This window comes from Podarcis erhardii, assembly GCF_964252035.2.
Source record: "Podarcis erhardii genome assembly, chromosome: 2".
NCBI lineage: Eukaryota > Metazoa > Chordata > Lepidosauria > Squamata > Lacertidae > Podarcis > Podarcis erhardii.
In genome coordinates this window covers 127693485-127712059 of record NC_138498.1, presented here as the reverse complement: position 1 = coordinate 127712059, position 18575 = coordinate 127693485, and the positions used below count along the sequence as shown (strand labels likewise).

The 18575-nt window shown below is 53.8% G+C and overlaps 1 protein-coding gene across 2 annotated transcripts; it reads right to left on the bottom strand.

The window, feature by feature from the left end:
- Positions 1–1649: 1649 nt before the first annotated feature.
- Positions 1650–11783, bottom strand: LOC309335890 (tapasin-like). Of its 2 annotated transcripts, none has more exons than XM_081851162.1 (8): positions 11619–11783; positions 10891–11103; positions 6145–6450; positions 4966–5298; positions 4153–4479; positions 3724–3813; positions 2848–2888; positions 1650–2514 (listed from the first exon to the last, which is right to left on the bottom strand). In XM_081851162.1, the coding sequence occupies exons 1-8, from the start codon at positions 11680–11682 to the stop codon at positions 2512–2514; spliced, it is 1377 nt and encodes a 458-aa protein (XP_081707288.1). In that variant the 5' UTR covers positions 11683–11783; the 3' UTR covers positions 1650–2511. The 2 variants fall into 2 exon arrangements, with proteins under 2 accessions (XP_081707288.1, XP_081707289.1); XM_081851163.1 differs by having other exon boundaries at positions 10891–11100.
- Positions 11784–18575: the final 6792 nt, after the last annotated feature.

The following is an 18575-nucleotide window of genomic DNA, read 5'->3' as shown; positions in this document are numbered from 1 at the left end:
ACATATCCTGTATCTGCCTGTTGCCCCAACACATTCCTCCTATGTTGATCATGTATAACCCTCCCCTTTTCTGAAGTAGGAATGATGTAGCAATGATGCTTAATGAACTGTATGCTGGGATAAGATGGAAATTTTTTAAAGTCCTTGTCACCCCATCCTCGGGGTTCAAAATTCCTCTTTGAACCTGTTGCGCAATAAACTTTGGTCTACAGCTATTTGCTCCAGTTGGTGGCTGGACTCCTTCCTTTATTCCGCAGGGACCCACGGGCTCTGCCCAACCAGCTGGGGGACTGAGCAGCCTTGCACCTAGATTTTTCCGTAACACTTCTTAAACTTGGGAATGTCTGCATGTGACCCCATCTCTACAGCTCACATAAACACCACGGAGAAGGTGGCCAGAGCCTGAAAGGTGAAAGCTTTGGCCTCGAACGCAGGATTCAGGGATGCTTCCCCCGTTTCCCCCATGGAGAGCTGGGACCCCTTCTCCTTCAGAAGGGACCTCCGAGGAGGAAGCCAGGGCAGATATAAAGTTCCTTTCTCCACTTGCCAGGAGCCTGAGCTCCATTTGGGGTCCCTCCTGGGGAAGGAAACTGAGGCAGGCTCTGCTTGCTCCCCAGGGCCCTGCAGGGGATTCAGGGTGGGGGGGGCGGTGTCTTCCTCTGGCCATGGCACCCCCAGGAAGCCTTGGAAGAAAGGCAGGAGACCCTCAGCAGAGAACAGCCAAGTCCGGTTCTTCTCCGCAATGGCTTCCTCTTCTGAGAGCTCCCTCTCTTGTCTGGGCTGGACTGGGAGGACCCCAGTTCAGCCAGTTCCCTAGAGTCCCCCCACTGCCTCCTGAGACCCACAGGGATCAGAAGTGGGAGCGACCTCTCCTGTTCAACTACTGCCTGAGGGGGTGGGACAGATGTCTTGGCCCATTTTGGGGGGCGAGGGCCATCCAGAAAGGGCTCCTGGGACCCCGAGTTCAAGAGGCAAGAAGGGGATTCTCCAGCCTGGCCTTTCCCCTATTCCTGCAGGTGGAGCCCTTCTCCTAGCGCTGACTCTTGGGGTGACAAAGGTGTCTTTGGCTGGGGAGGATAAACTACGCGTCCCAGAATCCTTTTCGTGAGGCAGAGGAGAGGATGGGCTCCAAATGGATGCCTTCTTTGGGGGCTGAGGGCTAGGCAGCCAAAATCAATAGATGGGGGGGGGCGATTCAATGAGCCCCCCCCCCCGACAGCTGCTCTCCTCTCTCTACCCGGCTCAATCCACCCACTTTCGGGTTCTCTCTTGCCCTCACCCAATCGCCATGCCCAGAGCACCCTGCTCTCCTCCAATCACCGACTGCCCCAGAAGTGAAGCTGGGGAGGAGGCCCAGGAGGCCGTCCCAGGAGCTCCTCCTTCCACAACAACCCTGCCAGGCTGGCCTCTTGCATGTCGCCCCCTTTCCAGCAGGCGAAGCTGCAGGGACCACTCACTTCCTGGCCCTCCAAAAATGGAAGAGGCTTCGGACCCTTGATGAACCTGAGAGGAGCCTTGAGGGGGGCAGAGAGGGGCTCTTGCCCCTTCCCAGACTTTTCCTCCAACCATTTATTACTACTGTTTATCAAACTTGGCCACCCTCACCTCTCCTGCAGCCCTGGAAGGAAAAAAGAGACACACGGCATGCATTTCTTTTCAACACGGGTTTATTTTCTAGGTTGGCTCTGCCCCACGAGGCTTACAGTCTACAGCAGAATCTACACAGAATGGGGAGGGGGCGAGTTTTGGGCTCTGGGGGGAGGGAAGGGGGGGCAGGTCCTAGTCCGTATTGAGAGAGAGGGCCGAGCTGCTCTGCCTGGCCATCTCTGCAGGGACGTTGCGGGGAAACGGGCTCCTTTTGCACCCAGGTCTCTAGAGGGGATAAACTTGGGTCTGGACTGTACCACTTCAGGTCCCCTGGAGGGGGAGGTAAAGGGAAACCTGATGACCCACATTCTGTAAGTGGAGGATCCCTGATTGATTTATTGGGGGGGGGGAGGGGATATGCCAATCTTGCTCGTCAGTCTCCCCTACTCCAAAAAGGTTCTCTCCCACAATCCCAAAGACATCACAGGCCCCCGTCAAGAGTCTCCCAGAGCATGTGCAGAGTCTGCGGCCCAGGACCTTAGGGTTGCTTTTGATGCAATTCCTGCCTTGCGGGGATTGGACTAGATGACCCTCAGGGACCCCTCCCAATTCTACACTTCTATCATTTCACAGCACGGAAGTGAGGAGGGGCAGGGACTGCCAGAAAGGGGGGCTTTTGCTATGCACAGATCTGGCCCCCTCCTTAAAATCACAGCTGTGAATCTGCAGGATGCGAAGCCAAGCAGACCCCTGACCCCAAAAAGGAAGGGGAAGGGGGCTTCCAACAAGGGACCAGAGGGGCAAGACTGGGCAGCGAAAGAGGAGGGACCCAGGAGTCCGGGGGCCTACGATCCACTTCACCCTTTCAATGGGATCTGGAGACAGGCAGCAAACCAAGCCGGAAGCTGGGCTGCCCAAAGTCCGTTACTGCAGAAAGAAGAGAAATTCGTGAGATTTTGACCCAATTTGGAGAGGAAACATTAGCTGGCTGGGGGTTGCAATTGCAGGAATTGCTCCACAACAACTCCCCTGTGAAGCAGGCAGACTGGATCCTGCCCCCCCCCGGCCCCCCTGCGAGCTTCATCATGGCCAGGGACTGGGGATTCGAACCCAGATCTCTCTGCCAGGGCCTAGTCTGGCCCTCTCACCACTGCACCGCACTGCCTCTCAGTGAGTGGCATAGAGATATATTTTTTAAAAAAATAGAAAAATGAGGAATCGAAAGAACTTGGCAGTCTTGGGAGAATCTTGGACACTGACCTCGGATTTGGGCTTCTCCGATTTGGGTTTTTCTTCAGAAGCTGAAAAGGAGGAAAATGAAGCAGGGAAAGGTTAATGACCAGAAAACCCAGGGAAATGGACAGGAATACTTGAAAGCATGCAGAAAGCTAAAACGGAAATCAACATTTCTGAGCCACTGGGCAGGGATATTTTTAGCAGGCGACCAAAGAGAATCTGGCCAAGGCGCCTGGTTGGTATCAAGAGGCAGGGAGTTCCAAAGGATCTTGGAGCCAGAAGGGACCCTGAGGGTCATCTAGTCCAACCCCCCGCAAGGCAGGAATCTTTTCCCCAAGGTGGGGCTTGAACCCACAACCCTGAAATCAAGAGTCTCAGGCTCTCCCAGCTGAGCTTCTTGTACTGGCAACTGTGGAAAAGGGGAGTCAATTGGCCAGCGCCAGTTCCCCAATCAAAGGCGTCAGGTGGTGGTGGAGAGGTTTCTCAACTGCTTTTACTGTCAATATTTGCATGGTCTTAAGAGATTCTGAATTGTCTCCGCCAGGGAAATAGGGTGGGATATAAATAAATATAATATTTCTATTTTTCATTATAATAATTAGACTTGAGGTAGGCTGGGTTATTTGTTTTGGTTCTCATTTTTATTATGTACGTTGTGTTTTCATTGTGCATTTTTATGCCACAAACTGCCCGGAGATCCAGAAAAGGAGGGTGCTGTGCATGTTTATAGAATCCTAGAGTTGTAGAATCAGAAGGGACCCAGAGGGTCATCTAGCCCAACCCCTGCAAGGCAGGAATCTCAACCAAAGTATCCCCTAAAAATATTGACCAAATGACAAAATAGGACCATATCGATAACAAAAATAACAGTACAGAAGGGGTGGGTGGGAACAACCTTACCCCATCGGAAGAAGGACTGCAAGACCCCCAGCAGCACAATGGCGACCAGGAACAAGCCGATGGCGTCCTCCAGGGAGGGGCCCAGGGACCCTGGGTGGGGGAGAAGGGGCAGAGGCAGAAGGGGGCCGTCAGCGAGGGAGAAGAGACCCCCACCCTGCCTTGGCCACCCATTGCAGGTCCCCAAGCTGCACCTTCGCCCCACCCCGCATATCCTCCACCCCATGCCCGACTTGATCAGTGCCAATTCACAGAATCCTAGTTGGGAGGGCACCCCAGCGGTCATCTAGCCCAACCCCCTTCAAGGGAGGAATCCCAGCTAAATCACGCAGGACGACCCCCCAACCTCCGCCAGTCAGGAATCGCACCCGCAGCTGGTCTTCTGGGCCTTGCTACCCAGCCCCCAGGGGACCCCCAAGTGCAGACCCCCACCTGCCACATGGAGCACGACCGCCTTCTTGACCCCCGCCTCGCCCAGCCCGGCGTGGCCCACGTGGCAGACGTAGGAGACCCCGTGGTCCTCGGTCGGGACGGGCAGCAGGCGGGCGAAGCTGGTGAAGCTGAAGGTGCCGTCGGAAGCCTGGCGGTGCCCCGAGTCCCCGATGTCCAGGAAGGCATCCTGGGGGGCGCCGGACCCCCTCCGCTTCCAGCTGACCGAGGCACCCAGAGGGAAGAAGCCGGAGACCTCGCAGGCCAGCTGGGGCCGGGCGCCGGGGGGCACCGAGAGCGTCGTGGGGCGCAGCGTCACCTGGGGGGGCTCTGCAGGGCGAGAGGGCGAGAGGGAGTGAGCAGAGGGCCCCCTGCTGACAACCAGGAGCGCTGCAGGCGAGGGGGGCTCTTGGATTCGAATCCTGAGGAAGTCAGGGTCCCCGTTGGCTTGATCAAGTGGCCAGACGCTTCTTAAGGAGCCTCCCAGTCCAGGGGCAGTCTCTCTGGATCGCTTGGTTCTTAGAAGCCTAGAATTGCAGAAGTGGAAAGGACCTGCAAGGGTCATCTAGACCAACCCCTGCCAGGCAGGGATCTCAGGGCAATTTGGCCACTGCGAGGTTTAAGCACTCTCCCTATGTTCTTTTGGAGCCTCCAGGCCCAGGAGCAGTCTATCTGGATCCCTAGGTCCTGGCCGGCATTTGGACTGTGAGAATACAAGATGCTGGCTCCATGGGGGTCCCTTTGGGCAGTGGACCCCCCTTTCCCCTTCCCTCCGCCCTCCCTGCGAGGGAGACCCCCCACTGGTCGCTCACTCACCCACCACCTTGAACTCGAGCGCCTGCTGGGCGTGCAGGTGGGGCAGGTAGACGGTGCAGATGTAGGTGCCCTCATGGCGGACGGCCACGCTCCGCAGCCGCAGGGAGGCGCCGCCGGCCTCAGCATCCAGCAGCAGCTCGGCCCCCTCCTCGGCCACCGACACCCCCCGCGTGGCTCCGTCGAAGGCCAGCACCACCTTCCCGGCCCCCCGGAACTGATGGCGCCACTCCACCGAGAAGGCCGAGGCCGGCGCCGAGAAGCCACAGTGCAGGACCGCCGGGCGCCCGAGGCGGGACTCCAGGCGCGGCGTCCGCGTGAAGACCGACAGCACCACTGCGCAAGGAGGGAGGAGGGCGAGGTGAGCAGGAGAGATCCCCAGCGGTCATCTAGACCAACCCCCGTGCAAGGGAGGAATCCCAGAAGGGAAGAACCCAAACCCAGCCTGCCGAAACAACAAACCCAGGGCCGTGTTTAGCAGATGCGGCACCAGGCTGCAAATGTCTGCCCAGCACCCCCAAATTACCACTGATAGTGTTAGGGTGGCCGTAGCTGCGCACTGCCAGCCATTGTGAGGGGCACAACTCTCCCCCATGCCAATGCAGGAGAGCGATCCCCCGAAAGGCCAGCGCCCTGGCGCGACGCATCACTAAGCCCTATGGGAAAGACGGCTCTGAACAAACCCACAACCTATTTGATCTATTCATTTAATTTCGTGGTTCTCAAATTTGGGGGGGACCCCCATAAACGCTCTCCCTTTCAGCCAGTGCCCTAAAAGAGGCATGGTTTGGAACAACTGTTTGCACGACCCAGTAAGATGAAAGCAAGATTTGAAAGAGCAACAATTAGTTGCCAAATGACTCTAAATCCACTTCAAACTACTCCAAGTAGTTCAACCCAGCAGATGCATTTGATCCAGGGATTTCCGCTTTCCAACTGGCCCACGGTGCCCCCCACCCCCCATGAGGGTGTAACCAATGACTTTGGACGCTCCTAATTTAAATAACTGCTTTTCTGCCCCGCCTTCTCCTCCCAGGGGCACAAGGCGGCCTCCCTCCCCTTCTCCCGCGCTGACCCTGCCAGGTAGGCCTGCCTGAGAAGCAGGTCCCTCTCTCCCAGGCTGCCGGCGCAGGGCTCTAGCCGCTAGGCCGCACTGCTCCCCTTCCGCTCTCCAGGTGGTACCTGCGGTGGTGGTGACGCTGCTGACGCCATCCTGCTGCTTCCAAGGCGGGGCCTCCTCAGTGTGCAGGACACTGCTGACCCCGAACTCGGCGTCGGGGGCCTGGATGCTGGCGATGAGCCACTTGCCCCTCTCCAGGGCGCGGGGGCAGCCCTCTCCGCCCGCCAGCCCCTCCGCCCAGGCGACGTGGGACTCTTGCGGCGCGTACGCGTTGATCTCGCAGGAGGATTCAGCCTCGCTGGCATCCGGACTCAGCCAGGGCGGGGGGGTGGCCGAGGCCTGACCGCCCCACAGGGCCCCAGAGGGGTCTGCCGGGGGGACAAAGCGGGGGGAGGTGAACCAGTGTCTGGGGGGGGGGAATGATGAGCCTTGTCTCTCCACTGCCGGACCCCCGCCCCCACAACCTACATAGCAGGGGGTTGGAGTGGATGACCTTTGGGGTTCCCAACTCCACCATTCTGTGTCAACCAGTTCAGTTCAACTCACAGAATCACAGAATTGGAAGGGACCCCCGAGGGTCATCAGGTCCAACCCCCTGCGATGCAGGAATCTCAGGGAAAACAAGATGCCCTCTAAGGAGGATTTGTTTTGTCTATTTAATGGGATTTAAATGCCAGTTAATAAACCAAAACAACCAAGCAGCTTTGTACCTCTGAAAAGTGAAAATGTTGAGGTGGGAAACCAATTTGAAGTAGATCCAGAATAAGCATAAGTAGATTAAATTAATCCACAACAATAGGACTCTTGAGTTCTTGAGATGATTTCTTTTGTCCATTTACTGTATTTATTTTTCTCAATTGGAAGTATAAAATGGTGATTTTCTTGAGCCAAAATGAGAGTAACCCTGAACAATTTTTAGAAAAAAAGCACTGTACTATATACCAGAGAAGCATGTATGGAACTGTAGTTGTTTGCATATATAGTGACATATTGTAATATACCTTCCCCCCTTTTTATTTCTTTGTTCTCTATTCACTTTTTATTTCCCTTTTTATTATTCAAATATTCTCAATTTAAATTGTGGGGTGTGTGTGTGTGGTTGAACCCGGAGCCAGGCCTCTTGGCCCTCATCATAACTTCGCTTTATTCCTATCCCCTGGGCCTCTTGGGGCTCTGGCACCCAGCACAGTTATTTCAAATGATTTTAAGCCCTAAGAGTTTAAAATGGATAACATAGATAATAGATATAGAAATAAGGAAGCTGCCCAATGCCAACCATGTTTGGGCCTGTTACAGATAGGTAGCCGTGTTGGTCTGCCATGGTCAAAACAAAATAAAAAAATTCCTTCCAGTAGCACCTTAAAGACCAACTGAGTTAGTTCTAGGTATGAGCTTTCGTGTGCATGCACACTTCTTCAGATACACTGGTTTTAAGCCTGTGATGTTTGGGCCTGTGATGGACAGCAGAGCCAGGCCAGTCAGCGGATTTCGTCCTTCAGAAATCGCCCCCTGGGGGGGCTGGAGCCTCGCTCTGATTGGCTGCCAAGCCAGCAGGAGGCGGAGCCAGCCCTTTTGGCGGGAAAAGGCAAGGCGCCTTTTCTGAGGGATGGTCTGAGGGGGGAGCTGGGAGGGGAAGGTGGGGAGGAGAGGAAGAGGAGTCAGGCGGGAGTTCAAGGGGAGAAGCTGTGGGAGGGGAGGGAGACCCACGAGAAGGAGGGCTGAGGGGACCCCCTGGGTGTGGGGGACGGACTGAGGGGGGGGAGCGGAGGGAGACCCCCAAGAAGGAGGGCTGAGGGGACCCCCTGGGTGTGGGGGACGGACTGGGAGGGGGGAAGTGGGGGAGACCCCCAAGAAGGAGGGCTGAGGGGCCCCCCTGGGTGTGGGGGACGGACTGAGGGGGGGAGCGGAGGGAGACCCCCAAGAAGGAGGGCTGAGGGGCCCCCCCTGGGTGTGGCGGACGGACTGAGGGGGGGAGCGGAGGGAGACCCCCAAGAAGGAGGGCTGAGGGGACCCCCTGGGTGTGGGGGGCAGACTGAGGGGGGGAGCGGAGGGAGACCCCCAAGAAGGAGGGCTGAGGGGACCCCCTGGGTGTGGGGGGCGGACTGAGAGGGGGGAGCGGAGGGAGACCCCCAAGAAGGAGGGCTGAGGGGCCCCCCTGGGTGTGGGGAGCGGACTGAGAGGGGGGAGCGGAGGGAGACCCCCAAGAAGGAGGGCTGAGGGGACCCCCTGGGTGTGGGGGGCGGACTGAGGGGGGGGAGCGGAGGGAGACCCCCAAGAAGGAGGGCTGAGGGGCCCCCCTGGGTGTGGGGGGCGGACTGAGAGGGGGGAGCGGAGGGAGACCCCCAAGAAGGAGGGCTGAGGGGCCCCCCTGGGTGTGGGGAGCGGACTGAGAGGGGGGAGCGGAGGGAGACCCCCAAGAAGGAGGGCTGAGGGGCCCCCCTGGGTGTGGGGGGCGGACTGAGAGGGGGGAGCGGAGGGAGACCCACGAGAAGGAGGGCTGCGGGGGCCCCCTGGGTGTGGGGGACGGACTGAGGGGGGGGAGCGGAGGGAGACCCCCAAGAAGGAGGGCTGAGGGGCCCCCCTGGGTGTGGGGGACGGACTGAGGGGGGGAGCGGAGGGAGACCCCCAAGAAGGAGGGCTGAGGGGACCCCCTGGGTGTGGGGGACGGACTGAGGGGGGGGAGGGGAGGGAGACCCCCAAAAAGGAGGGCTGAGGGGCCCCCCTGGGTGTGGGGGGCGGACTGAGGGGGGGAGCGGAGGGAGACCCCCAAGAAGGAGGGCTGAGGGGACCCCCTGGGTGTGGGGGACGGACTGAGGGGGGGGAGCGGAGGGAGACCCCCAAGAAGGAGGGCTGAGGGGCCCCCCCTGGGTGTGGGGGGCGGACTGAGGGGGGGAGCGGAGGGAGACCCCCAAGAAGGAGGGCTGAGGGGGCCCCCTGGGTGTGGGGGACGGACTGAGGGGGGGAGCGGAGGGAGACCCCCAAGGAGGGCTGAGGGGACCCCCTGGGTGTGGGGGGCGGACTGAGAGGGGGGAGCGGAGGGAGACCCCCAAGAAGGAGGGCTGAGGGGCCCCCCTGGGTGTGGGGAGCGGACTGAGAGGGGGGAGCGGAGGGAGACCCCCAAGAAGGAGGGCTGAGGGGCCCCCCTGGGTGTGGGGAGTGGACTGAGAGGGGGGAGCGGAGGGAGACCCCCAAGAAGGAGGGCTGAGGGGACCCCCTGGGTGTGGGGGACGGACTGAGGGGGGGAGCGGAGGGAGACCCCCAAGAAGGAGGGCTGAGGGGACCCCCTGGGTGTGGGGGGTGGACTGAGGGGGGGAGGGGAGGGAGACCCCCAAGAAGGAGGGCTTAGGGGCCCCCCTGGGTGTGGGGAGCGGAGGGAGACCCCCAAGAAGGAGGGCTGAGGGGACCCCCTGGGTGTGCGGGGTGGACTGAGGGGGGGAGGGGAGGGAGACCCCCAAGAAGGAGGGCTTAGGGGCCCCCCTGGGTGTGGGGAGCGGACTGAGAGGGGGGAGCGGAGGGAGACCCCCAAGAAGGAAGGCTGAGGGGCCCCCCTGGGTGTGGGGGACTGAGGGGGGGAGCGGAGGGAGACCCCCAAGAAGGAGGGCTTAGGGGCCCCCCTGGGTGTGGGGGACGGACTGAGGGGGGGAGCGGAGGGAGACCCCCCAAGAAGGAGGGCTGAGGGGCCCCCCTGGGTTTGGGGGGCGGACTGAGAGGGGGGAGCGGAGGGAAAGGGCCCCTCGCTCAGGAACCCCCCCAAGTCTGAATGGGACACGACTCAGTCCAGGAAGGAGAGGGAGGAAGGAAGGAGAGGGAGGAAGGGGCAGAAATGGAGTTCAGCATTTGACCACCATGTCTAGAAAGCGGAACATCGGCCTGAGAAGAGAAGCTGCCTTTAATGCCCTGACAGCCTCCAAGTTGAGGCAAGAAGTTGACTTCTGCCTGGAAGAACCCGTCTCCGGACCCCCCCTTTTCCCCAGTAAATAGAACTTTTCTTCTTGGTTCCGCTTCTGCCCTGGACTCTAAATCCCCAAGTTTTCCCTCACACAAGAGAGGCTGTGGTCAATGGCAAAAATTCACTGAATTGGCGTAATGTGAGGTGGATCCGCTATATTTAATTGGGCGTTAATTGGGCGTCGTTAGCAGGGACATAATGCATCTTTATGAATTGGAGGCTTGAAGGGGGATCCGCTACAGGGCCGTTATAAAATGATCCTAAAGAGTTGTAGAGTTGGAATGCATTTATACCAAATATGGTGGGTTAAGAATCAACATCTATGTTTTGGGATAATAATATCACCTAGACATTAGATAAGTATATATGGAATTGGAATTGTTAACTCTTATAATGATATAGTGTAGTATTATTATTATTATTATTATTATTATTATTATTATTATTTAGTGTTGTTCAATCACACTGATGTTTTAAAAAGAAAAAAGTGTTTAAAAATAAAAAAGTAAACACCTGTAGGTTGGACCCCGAGGTACATCTAGTCTCGCCCCCTGCAATGCAGGAATCTTAGCTCAAGAATCCCTGACATTTGGCCTTCCAGCCTCTGTTTGGAAAACCTCCAAGGAAAGCAACTCTGTCCCTGGAGGTTTAAAAACGGAGATTGGGGAAGGAGTGTTTGCCGACACTGGAGATCCAGAGAATCATTTTAAGTTTCCCAGCCTCAGTTGTGGCGCCTGTGAAATGGGTCTCTGAGTGAGGCTGAATTCAGAGGTGCTTCAAGTCCCTCCAGGTGAATGAGAAGCAGAGATGGGGGCCAGGGGACAGGTGGGGGTGTCCTATGGGGGGGGGGTCTCCATACCCAGGACCTGGAAGGCCAGGCCGGCCTCCACCTCCGGGGGCAACTCGGACTCCAGGGCAGCTTCTTCCAGGCGTCTCCCCGGTGGGGGCAGGAACAAGATGGCGGGGCGCGGCTTGGGGGCGCTGGACATGCCTGAGCCTCCGCCCCCCGCCTCCTCCAGGAACCAGCAGCCCCGCTTGGCCAGCGGAGGCGGGGATCTGCCGAAGGACGCTCCTGCCAGGAGAGGAAAAAGAAGAAGGGGGTGGACCAGATGCCCCTGGGGGCCCCCAAGCAGCCCAAGGGGACCCCTCCCCCCTAGCCCAGCCTCCAAGCCCAGTCCGGGTAGACTGCCTCTGGGCCTGGAGGCTCCACCGGAAGAGCCCTACTGGATCCGGAGCAGGGCAAGGGAGACTGGCTCTGTCCAGGGAGGCTCCGCTGGGACGCAGCGGGGAAGAAGAGGAAGCAGCGGGGCAGCAAGGGGGCCGGATTGGGGACTCTGCCAGGGAACGGAAAGCGAAAGCGAAAGCGGGACTATCCCGGGCCAAATCCCGCCCCGCTCTGCGACAGGCAGAAATCCCACCGGAGAAGTTTCCCCCGCTGAGTTTCTGCCTTGCAAGGGGAGGATGGATGCCTCCTCCTCCTCCTCCGCCCCCCCACCCCCTCGGAGGGAACCCAGGCGTCCGGCCCCGAGCTCTAACCCTAACCCGCGCCCTGCGAGGGGGGGACCCAGGCGTCCGGCCTCGACCTACCCAGCAGCAGCAGCAGCAGCAGCGGGAGCCCCTTGGCGCGGAGCGGAGCGGGTGGGGCAGCCATGAGGCTCCGCAGGGAGAGAGCAAGGAGAGGCGGCGGGCGGCGATGGCGGAGACTCCGTCCGCGCTTCCCCTTTCGATTTCGGAGCCCCGGAAGGAGGGCGGGGCAGGAGGGGGGAGGGGACCCCTCTCCCTGCCCCCCCCAAGGCACCCTAAGGGGTCTCCCGCGGGAGATGCGGATTCTGGCCTGGCCGGAGGAGGGGCGAGATGCCTCGAAAGAAGGGGAAAGAGCAGGAAACCAGCTGCCCCCCCCCCAGCCCCCCAGAGTTGGGGAAGGAGGCGGGAGGCAGAGCGGCGAGCTGGGGGCGCCCCATCGGAGATGGTCCCTCTGGAAGGTCCCTTGGTCAGGTGGGACCGAGTTCTCTTTCATGGAAGAGATTCACAGAAGGGGTCCCGAGGGTCATCCAGCCCAACCCCCTCGAACCCACGACCCGGAGATCGAGAGTCTCCTGCATTACCAACGGAGTCATTTCCTCCAAAGGGACTGGTGTCTCTCTCAGGGACCCTCCTAATATTGCAACAGACTTTCAGTCGGCTACTGAGCAGGTGAAATATAATAATAATAATAATAATAATAATAATAATAATAATAATAATAATAATACATTATTTATACCCCGCCCGCACATCTGGGGGCAGGGCACGAGGCTGCTCTCTTGATGGCCTCTGAGCCCAGAATCACAGGGAACTCTGCACATGCCCTGGACCATCCGGGTTCTGGGAGGGAGGGAGAGCGGCCTGCTGGCTGCGCTCAGCTTGCAAAGGGTTAAATCGAACAGAGCTGGAGTCCTAGAGAGGACAGGAAGTAGAGACAGCCGGCGGCAGGTCCTCCAGAGCAAAATCCCCCTCCCTCCGTGCCCAGCCCCTTCCGGCATCTCTTGTCTGTCTCCTCCACGTGCTGCCTCGGTTTCCCTCCTGGGGAGAGTCCGGTGAGTCTCCTCTCTCTTCCCTTTGGGGTGCCTGCGGGATAAGGGGGTCCCAGGGCTGCAGGGGGAGACCCCTAAGTCTGGGAGCAGAGGGTCCTGCTGCCCCCCCCATTCCTCTCTGCCAAGCTTGGGGGGGGAATGGCCAGAATCCCCCTTGAAATGGGGGAGCCCCTGCCAGGCCGTCCTATCCCCCTGCCAGATCCTCCGCCAGATCAGCTCAGGTCTCGAGCCCAGAGCCCCAGGGGAAGCCTCTCTGGGCAGGGGCCATGAATCAGCCATTGAAGAATGTTATGAATAACATACTGAATAAAGGAACATTACCAATTACCAGTCTTTTAGAAAGAAGCATATATTACAATAATTCCAAAACAAGGTGCTGATCCATTTATGGTGAAAAATTATAGGCTAATTTCGTTATTAAATAATGATTATAAACTTTTTGCTAACATTTTAGCAAATAGGTTAAAAGAAATGATGAAAGAAGTAATTCATGAAGATCAAGCGGGCTTCCTTCCTGGTTGACATATGAAAGACAATGTAAGAAATATGGTAGGCATAATAGAATATTTGGAGACCTGGAATGACAAGCAAGCAGCTTTAATATTTATAGATGCATAAAAGCCCTTTGGAAATATGAAAAATTGGAGATATGAAAGGAACATTTCGTACAAAGATTACCATAATAAAGGACCAAAGTGGTAAGGACCTAACAGAAGCAGAAGACATCAAGAAGAGGTGGCAAGAATACACAGAGGAACTATACCAGAAAGAAATGGATGGCTCGTACACCCCAGGTAGTGTGGTTGCTGACCTTGAGCCAGACATCCTGGAGAGTGAAGTCAAATGGGCCTTAGAAAGCACTGCAAATAACAAGGCCAGTGGAAGTGATGGTATTCCAGCTGAACTATTTAAAAATTTAAAAGATGATGCTGTTAAGGCGTTACACTCAATATGCCAGCAAGTTTGGAAAACTCAGCAGTGGCCAGAGGATTGGAGAAGATCAGTCTACATCCCAATCCCAAAGAAGGGCAGTGCCAAAGAATGCTCCAACTACTGCACAATTGCACTCATTTCACACGCTAGCAAGGTTATGCTTAAAATTCTACAAGGAAGGCTCAAGCAGTATGTGGACCGAGAACTCCCAGAAGTGCAAGCTGGATTTCGAAGAGGCAGAGGAACCAGAGACCAAATTGGAAAACATGCGCTGGATTATGGAGAAAGCTAGAGAGTTCCAGAAAGACATCTACTTCTGTTTCATTGACTATGCAAAAGCCTTTGACTGTGTCGACCACAGCAAACTATGGCAAGTTCTTAAAGAAATGGGAGTGCCTGATCACCTCATCTGTCTCCTGAGAAATCTCTATGTAGGACAAGAAGCTACAGTTAGAACTGGGTATGGAACAACTGATTGGTTCAAAATTGGGAAAGGAGTACGACAAGGCTGTATATTGTCTCCCTGCTTATTTAACTTATATGCAGCTTTCATCATGCGAAAGGCTGAGCTGGATGAATCCCTAGCCGGAATTAAGATTGCTGGAAGAAATATCAACAACCTCAGATATGCAGATGACACAACCTTGATGGCAGAAAGTGAGGAGGAATTAAAGAACCTTTTAATGAGGGTGAAAGAGGAAAGCACAAAATATGGCTTGAAGCTCAACATCAAAAAAATGAAGATCATGGCCACTGGTCCCATCACCTCCTGGCAAATAGAAGGGGAAGAAATGGAGGTAGTGAGAGATTTTACTTTCTGGGGCTCCATGATCACTGCAGATGGTGACAGCAGCCACGAAATTAAAAGACGCCTGCTTCTTGGGAGAAAAGCAATGACAAACCTAGACAGCATCTTAAAAAGTAGAGACATCACCTTGCCAACAAAGGTCCGTATAGTAAAAGCTATGGTTTTCCCAGTAGTGATGTATGGAAGTGAAAGCTGGACAATAAAGAAGGCTGATCGCTGAAGAATTGATGCTTTTGAATGTTGTTGTTATTATTATTATTATTATATTATATTATATTATATTATATTATATTATATTATATTATTATTATTATTATTATTATTATTACTACTACAAATTAAAAGCCTTTGCAGGCGACTTAGTAATAACGGTGGAAGATGCCCTTTCCAATGTACCAAAAGTGCAGGATAGGTTATGTGAATTTGGCCAAATAGCCGGTTTCAGATTGGAAGGTGTGAAACACCTAGCTGTCAAGTACAACATTCCTAGAGTAGACATAAATAGGAATGATTGGACCAGCCAGTAGTAAACTTCCTCTTTCCTCCTGGGCTGGGACAAACTTCCTCTGCATGTGACTAGAGGTGGGCAGGAGGACCTTACCTGCCCAGGTACAAAGGGGCAAGGCAGGTAAGGGATTTCTGGGGAAGGATATATAATGAATTAATTAAAATGTTTAAATATACATTTGTGGAAAAACCATGACTTTTTAGGTATAATAGGTGAACAGATTCCCAGAAAATATTTTTTAAAAAAGAAAACATTTTATGTATGCAACTGCAGCAGCAAGAATCTTACTAGCCCAAAAATGCAAGCAAGGAGATGTGCCAACAAAAGAAGAATAGCAGATGAAATATCCAGAGATGGCAAAGCTGACGGGGAAGACCCGAAATCAGGAAGATCAAGTATTTGAGAAGGATTGGAGTAAATTTGTGTATTATTTAAAAGATCACTGCAAACAGTTTAAAACACTAGCATGTTTGTGTGAAGACTTGTAATGTGAAATTAATTTTGATAATTTATTTTTAGTATACTTTAACAGTTGGAAAACTAAAAGATGCAGAGAATTTATGTTTATTTGAAGAACCATGGAGGGAGGGAGGGAAGTCGAAAGGTTCTGGTGAACCTGAGGTGTATTGTTTTGAAATGGTTTTGACATTGTATTCTTATTTGAAAAGCTAATAAAAAAGTATTATACAAAAAACCCAAAAACCTGCAGAGCACTGGCAAAAACCCCCATACTCACACGAGAAACCGTATCAGTGCCAAAGAATTTCAGGCCTTAATCTGCCCAGATGCAACAAAACATGTCTCCCCCACATTGGTCTCTGCAACCACAATGGTTTTTCCTCAATGACACACTCTTCCATTGTATTGTCTCTCAAGACAAGGGAGACAGATGCCTCACCTGGACCTAGTCCTCACCAACAGGAGTAGAAGTACTGGGAAACTTGGGAGGAAGTAATCATGTTCTCCTGGGTTTCATGATACAGAGGCAAGGGGAAGCGGAGTGTAATTGTGTGGGAATGTTGAGGGTGGCAGGAGAGGATATATTGATTATCAATATCCTTCCTAACTTAGCAGAGTGCATTCATCTTCTGATGCAGCAGAAACCTGGTTGCAAACTTGTGTGAGTTTCTTAAGGCAATAAGCAATTCAATCTGGCTTGCCCAGATTGAAATATGTTCTACTATTCCTGGTAAGATCCCCTTTTAAATCCCTCCTAAAAGAATAAAGACACCACAGTCTTATTCATAAGTAACAAAAAGTAAAAAAATTCCTTCCAGTAGCACCTTCGAGACCAACTAAGTTTGTTATTGGTATGAGCTGTTAACGACTGCAATTGGTCTTAGGATAAAGCAAGGGGTAAGATGGCTAAAAATAGTTTTATCATGTATAATGAGATAAGAATCCAATATCTCAATGTCAGATGTTAACAGCTGTCAACAGGTTTACCACACCTATCAGCCAATCACCCATTCCCACCACCCTTCTGAGTAATACCCCTCCCCACCCTCTCACTATATATAAGGGTCTGGTGACCTGTTTCAGTGTAGCTGAAGAAGTGTGCATGCACACGAAAGCTCATGCCAATAGCAAACTTGGCTGGTCTCTAAGGTGCTACTGGAAGGAATTTTTTTATCTTGTTTCAACTACGGCAGATTGACACGGCTACCTACCTGTAACAAAAAGTAGTTTTACTTACGATCAGGCAGAGCACAATGTGATCCCTGAAGGCAGGCTTAAAGCTTAAAGTTACAAATGTACAAACAGGTTTACCCCATATGGAAGATGACCTGGGGACTGCTGTGGCAGCTAGCAGTCCAGTCCAGGTGATAATTTTTTTTTTCCTTTATCCCCCCCCCCCAAAAAAAAACACAACAACTAGGTGCGCCCTATAGTCTGGTGCGCCCTATAGAGCGAAAAAGACGGTAAGTTCTTAACCCGAGGTACCACTGTACTACTCCCTTCCAGTTTGGTCTGTTCCTTTTGAACAGGCTGTACCCCTCAGTTTCCACGTTCCAGTCTTGAGTTTCATTGTTAGGGAAACATTCTGCCAGAAACAGAGGAGGTTCCAGAAAATTCATTTATATATAGGAGTGGCACTCTAAGCATGCATGGCTCTGGCTGGTAGTGCCAATAAGAAAGAGGAACTATCAGTTTCGGTTTTGCAGACGGCAAATGTCTACCCAGTGAGTGCTGCCTGTAAATTCTGCTTTGCTGGGACTGCTGATGGACGCCGGTGCTGGAGAGAAAGAAAGACAATTTTAACTCAAAGCGTGCCATTAGAGCTGTTTGCTTTCAGAGTCTGTGAGTGATTCATCTCTAAGAATAACTTCAGTTACTGTTCACTGTTTCCGAGGAAAAACTCTTCTAAACAATTGAAAGCATGTTACTGAGGTGCCTTCACACAAGTATCTACGAGCAGAGAAAGTGTAACGAACCTTTAATATTCATCCCAGCAGGTTTCAGTGATGCCTACTGAGTCATATTTGCCACCCTGTAGTGGAAGCTCCAATTTGTCTTGCTGAACTGAAACCATGAGTCGCTCCCTCCAGCTGCTTCCTTCTTGTACAGGTTGAGAGTTTTCAGGTTGCGCTCCGCGGCGACCCAGAAGTAACGGAACACGTTACTTCCGGGTTTTGCCACTCACACATGTGCAGATGCTCTAAATGACGTCACGCACATTCGCAGAAGCAGCAAATCGTGACCCACGCACACGCAGACACGGGTTGCGTTTGCTTCAGGTTGCAAACGGGGCTCCGGAACAGATCCCGTTTGCATCCAGAGGTACCACTGTAGTTTCTTGCCCTTTATCAGGTTTCTGGAGCATCACCTCAGTTTCCTGTGCATCAATGAGGCTACCATCCCCAGTACCAGGTGTTGTTCTGCTTCTGCAATATCATCTCCTTCCCCCTCAAGATCTAGTTTAAAGCTCTCCTCATCAGGTTTGCGAGACTCCGCAAATGTTCTTGTCACTGGCCTAGTCATATGGAACTCTCTGCCACTGTAGATTCAGCAGACGCCTTCTGGGCTGACTTTTAAAACTCCTCCCAAAGACTGTTCAACCAGGCCTACGCAGGCAGCTAAGAATACATGGTCTTTGGAGGTTTTTAATTTCTCTCTTTTTTCCACTCATTACAATTTTATGTTTGGGTTTTGTGTTCTTACATTGCTGTAAACCACTTTAGGATAAAGCGGCATATAAATATTTTTATAAACTAATAAATGATTGTCAGACAATGCGACTGGAAGCGTGTTTATTTGCTCCAAGCGAGACCTGCCATGAAGACCCCACCCCACAGGATGGGCTTGCTCCTCGTGGGCCTCTGGGATACCTGCCCCCCTCCCCCCCCCCGCCTCTGGCCATTCCACAGCTACTGACTCTTTGTCATTTTGCTCCCCCCCTTTCATTAAAATACCGGGTCCCCCCCCCCCAGCATTTGCTTCTCATTGCTTTGGTTCTGCTGCTGATGGCACTGGATGTTCTAGCAGGCAGTGAGAGAAGCAACACGCGATGCAGAAAGGTATCTAGCTGAAAGACAGAAAACCAGTTTTAGCACCAGAACTGAGTGCACCCTCATCTTATTTTATTTTAAATAAATCTTCATGCCCTGGGCAGCTTCCGCCTCCTGCAGACTTCCAACAAACCTTTCTCCTTTTTTGACATCTATGCTGCTCCTGCTCAGAACAGGGAGGTTGAAGAAACAGCAGGGCCCTGAATTTCTCCA

What these genes read in the sequence shown, in the direction of transcription:
- LOC309335890 (XM_081851162.1), bottom strand. Translation starts at nt 11,682, where the DNA reads ATGGCTGCCCCACCCGCTCCGCTCCGCGCCAAGGGGCTCCCGCTGCTG. An exon ending in CAGCGTCACCACCACCGCAG is followed by an intron (nt 5,299 to 6,144) that starts GTACCACCTGGA and finishes CTCCTTGCGCAG; the next exon opens with TGGTGCTGTCGGTCTTCACG. An exon ending in GGTCGTGCTCCATGTGGCAG is followed by an intron (nt 3,814 to 4,152) that starts GTGGGGGTCTGC and finishes TCCCCCACCCAG; the next exon opens with GGTCCCTGGGCCCCTCCCTG.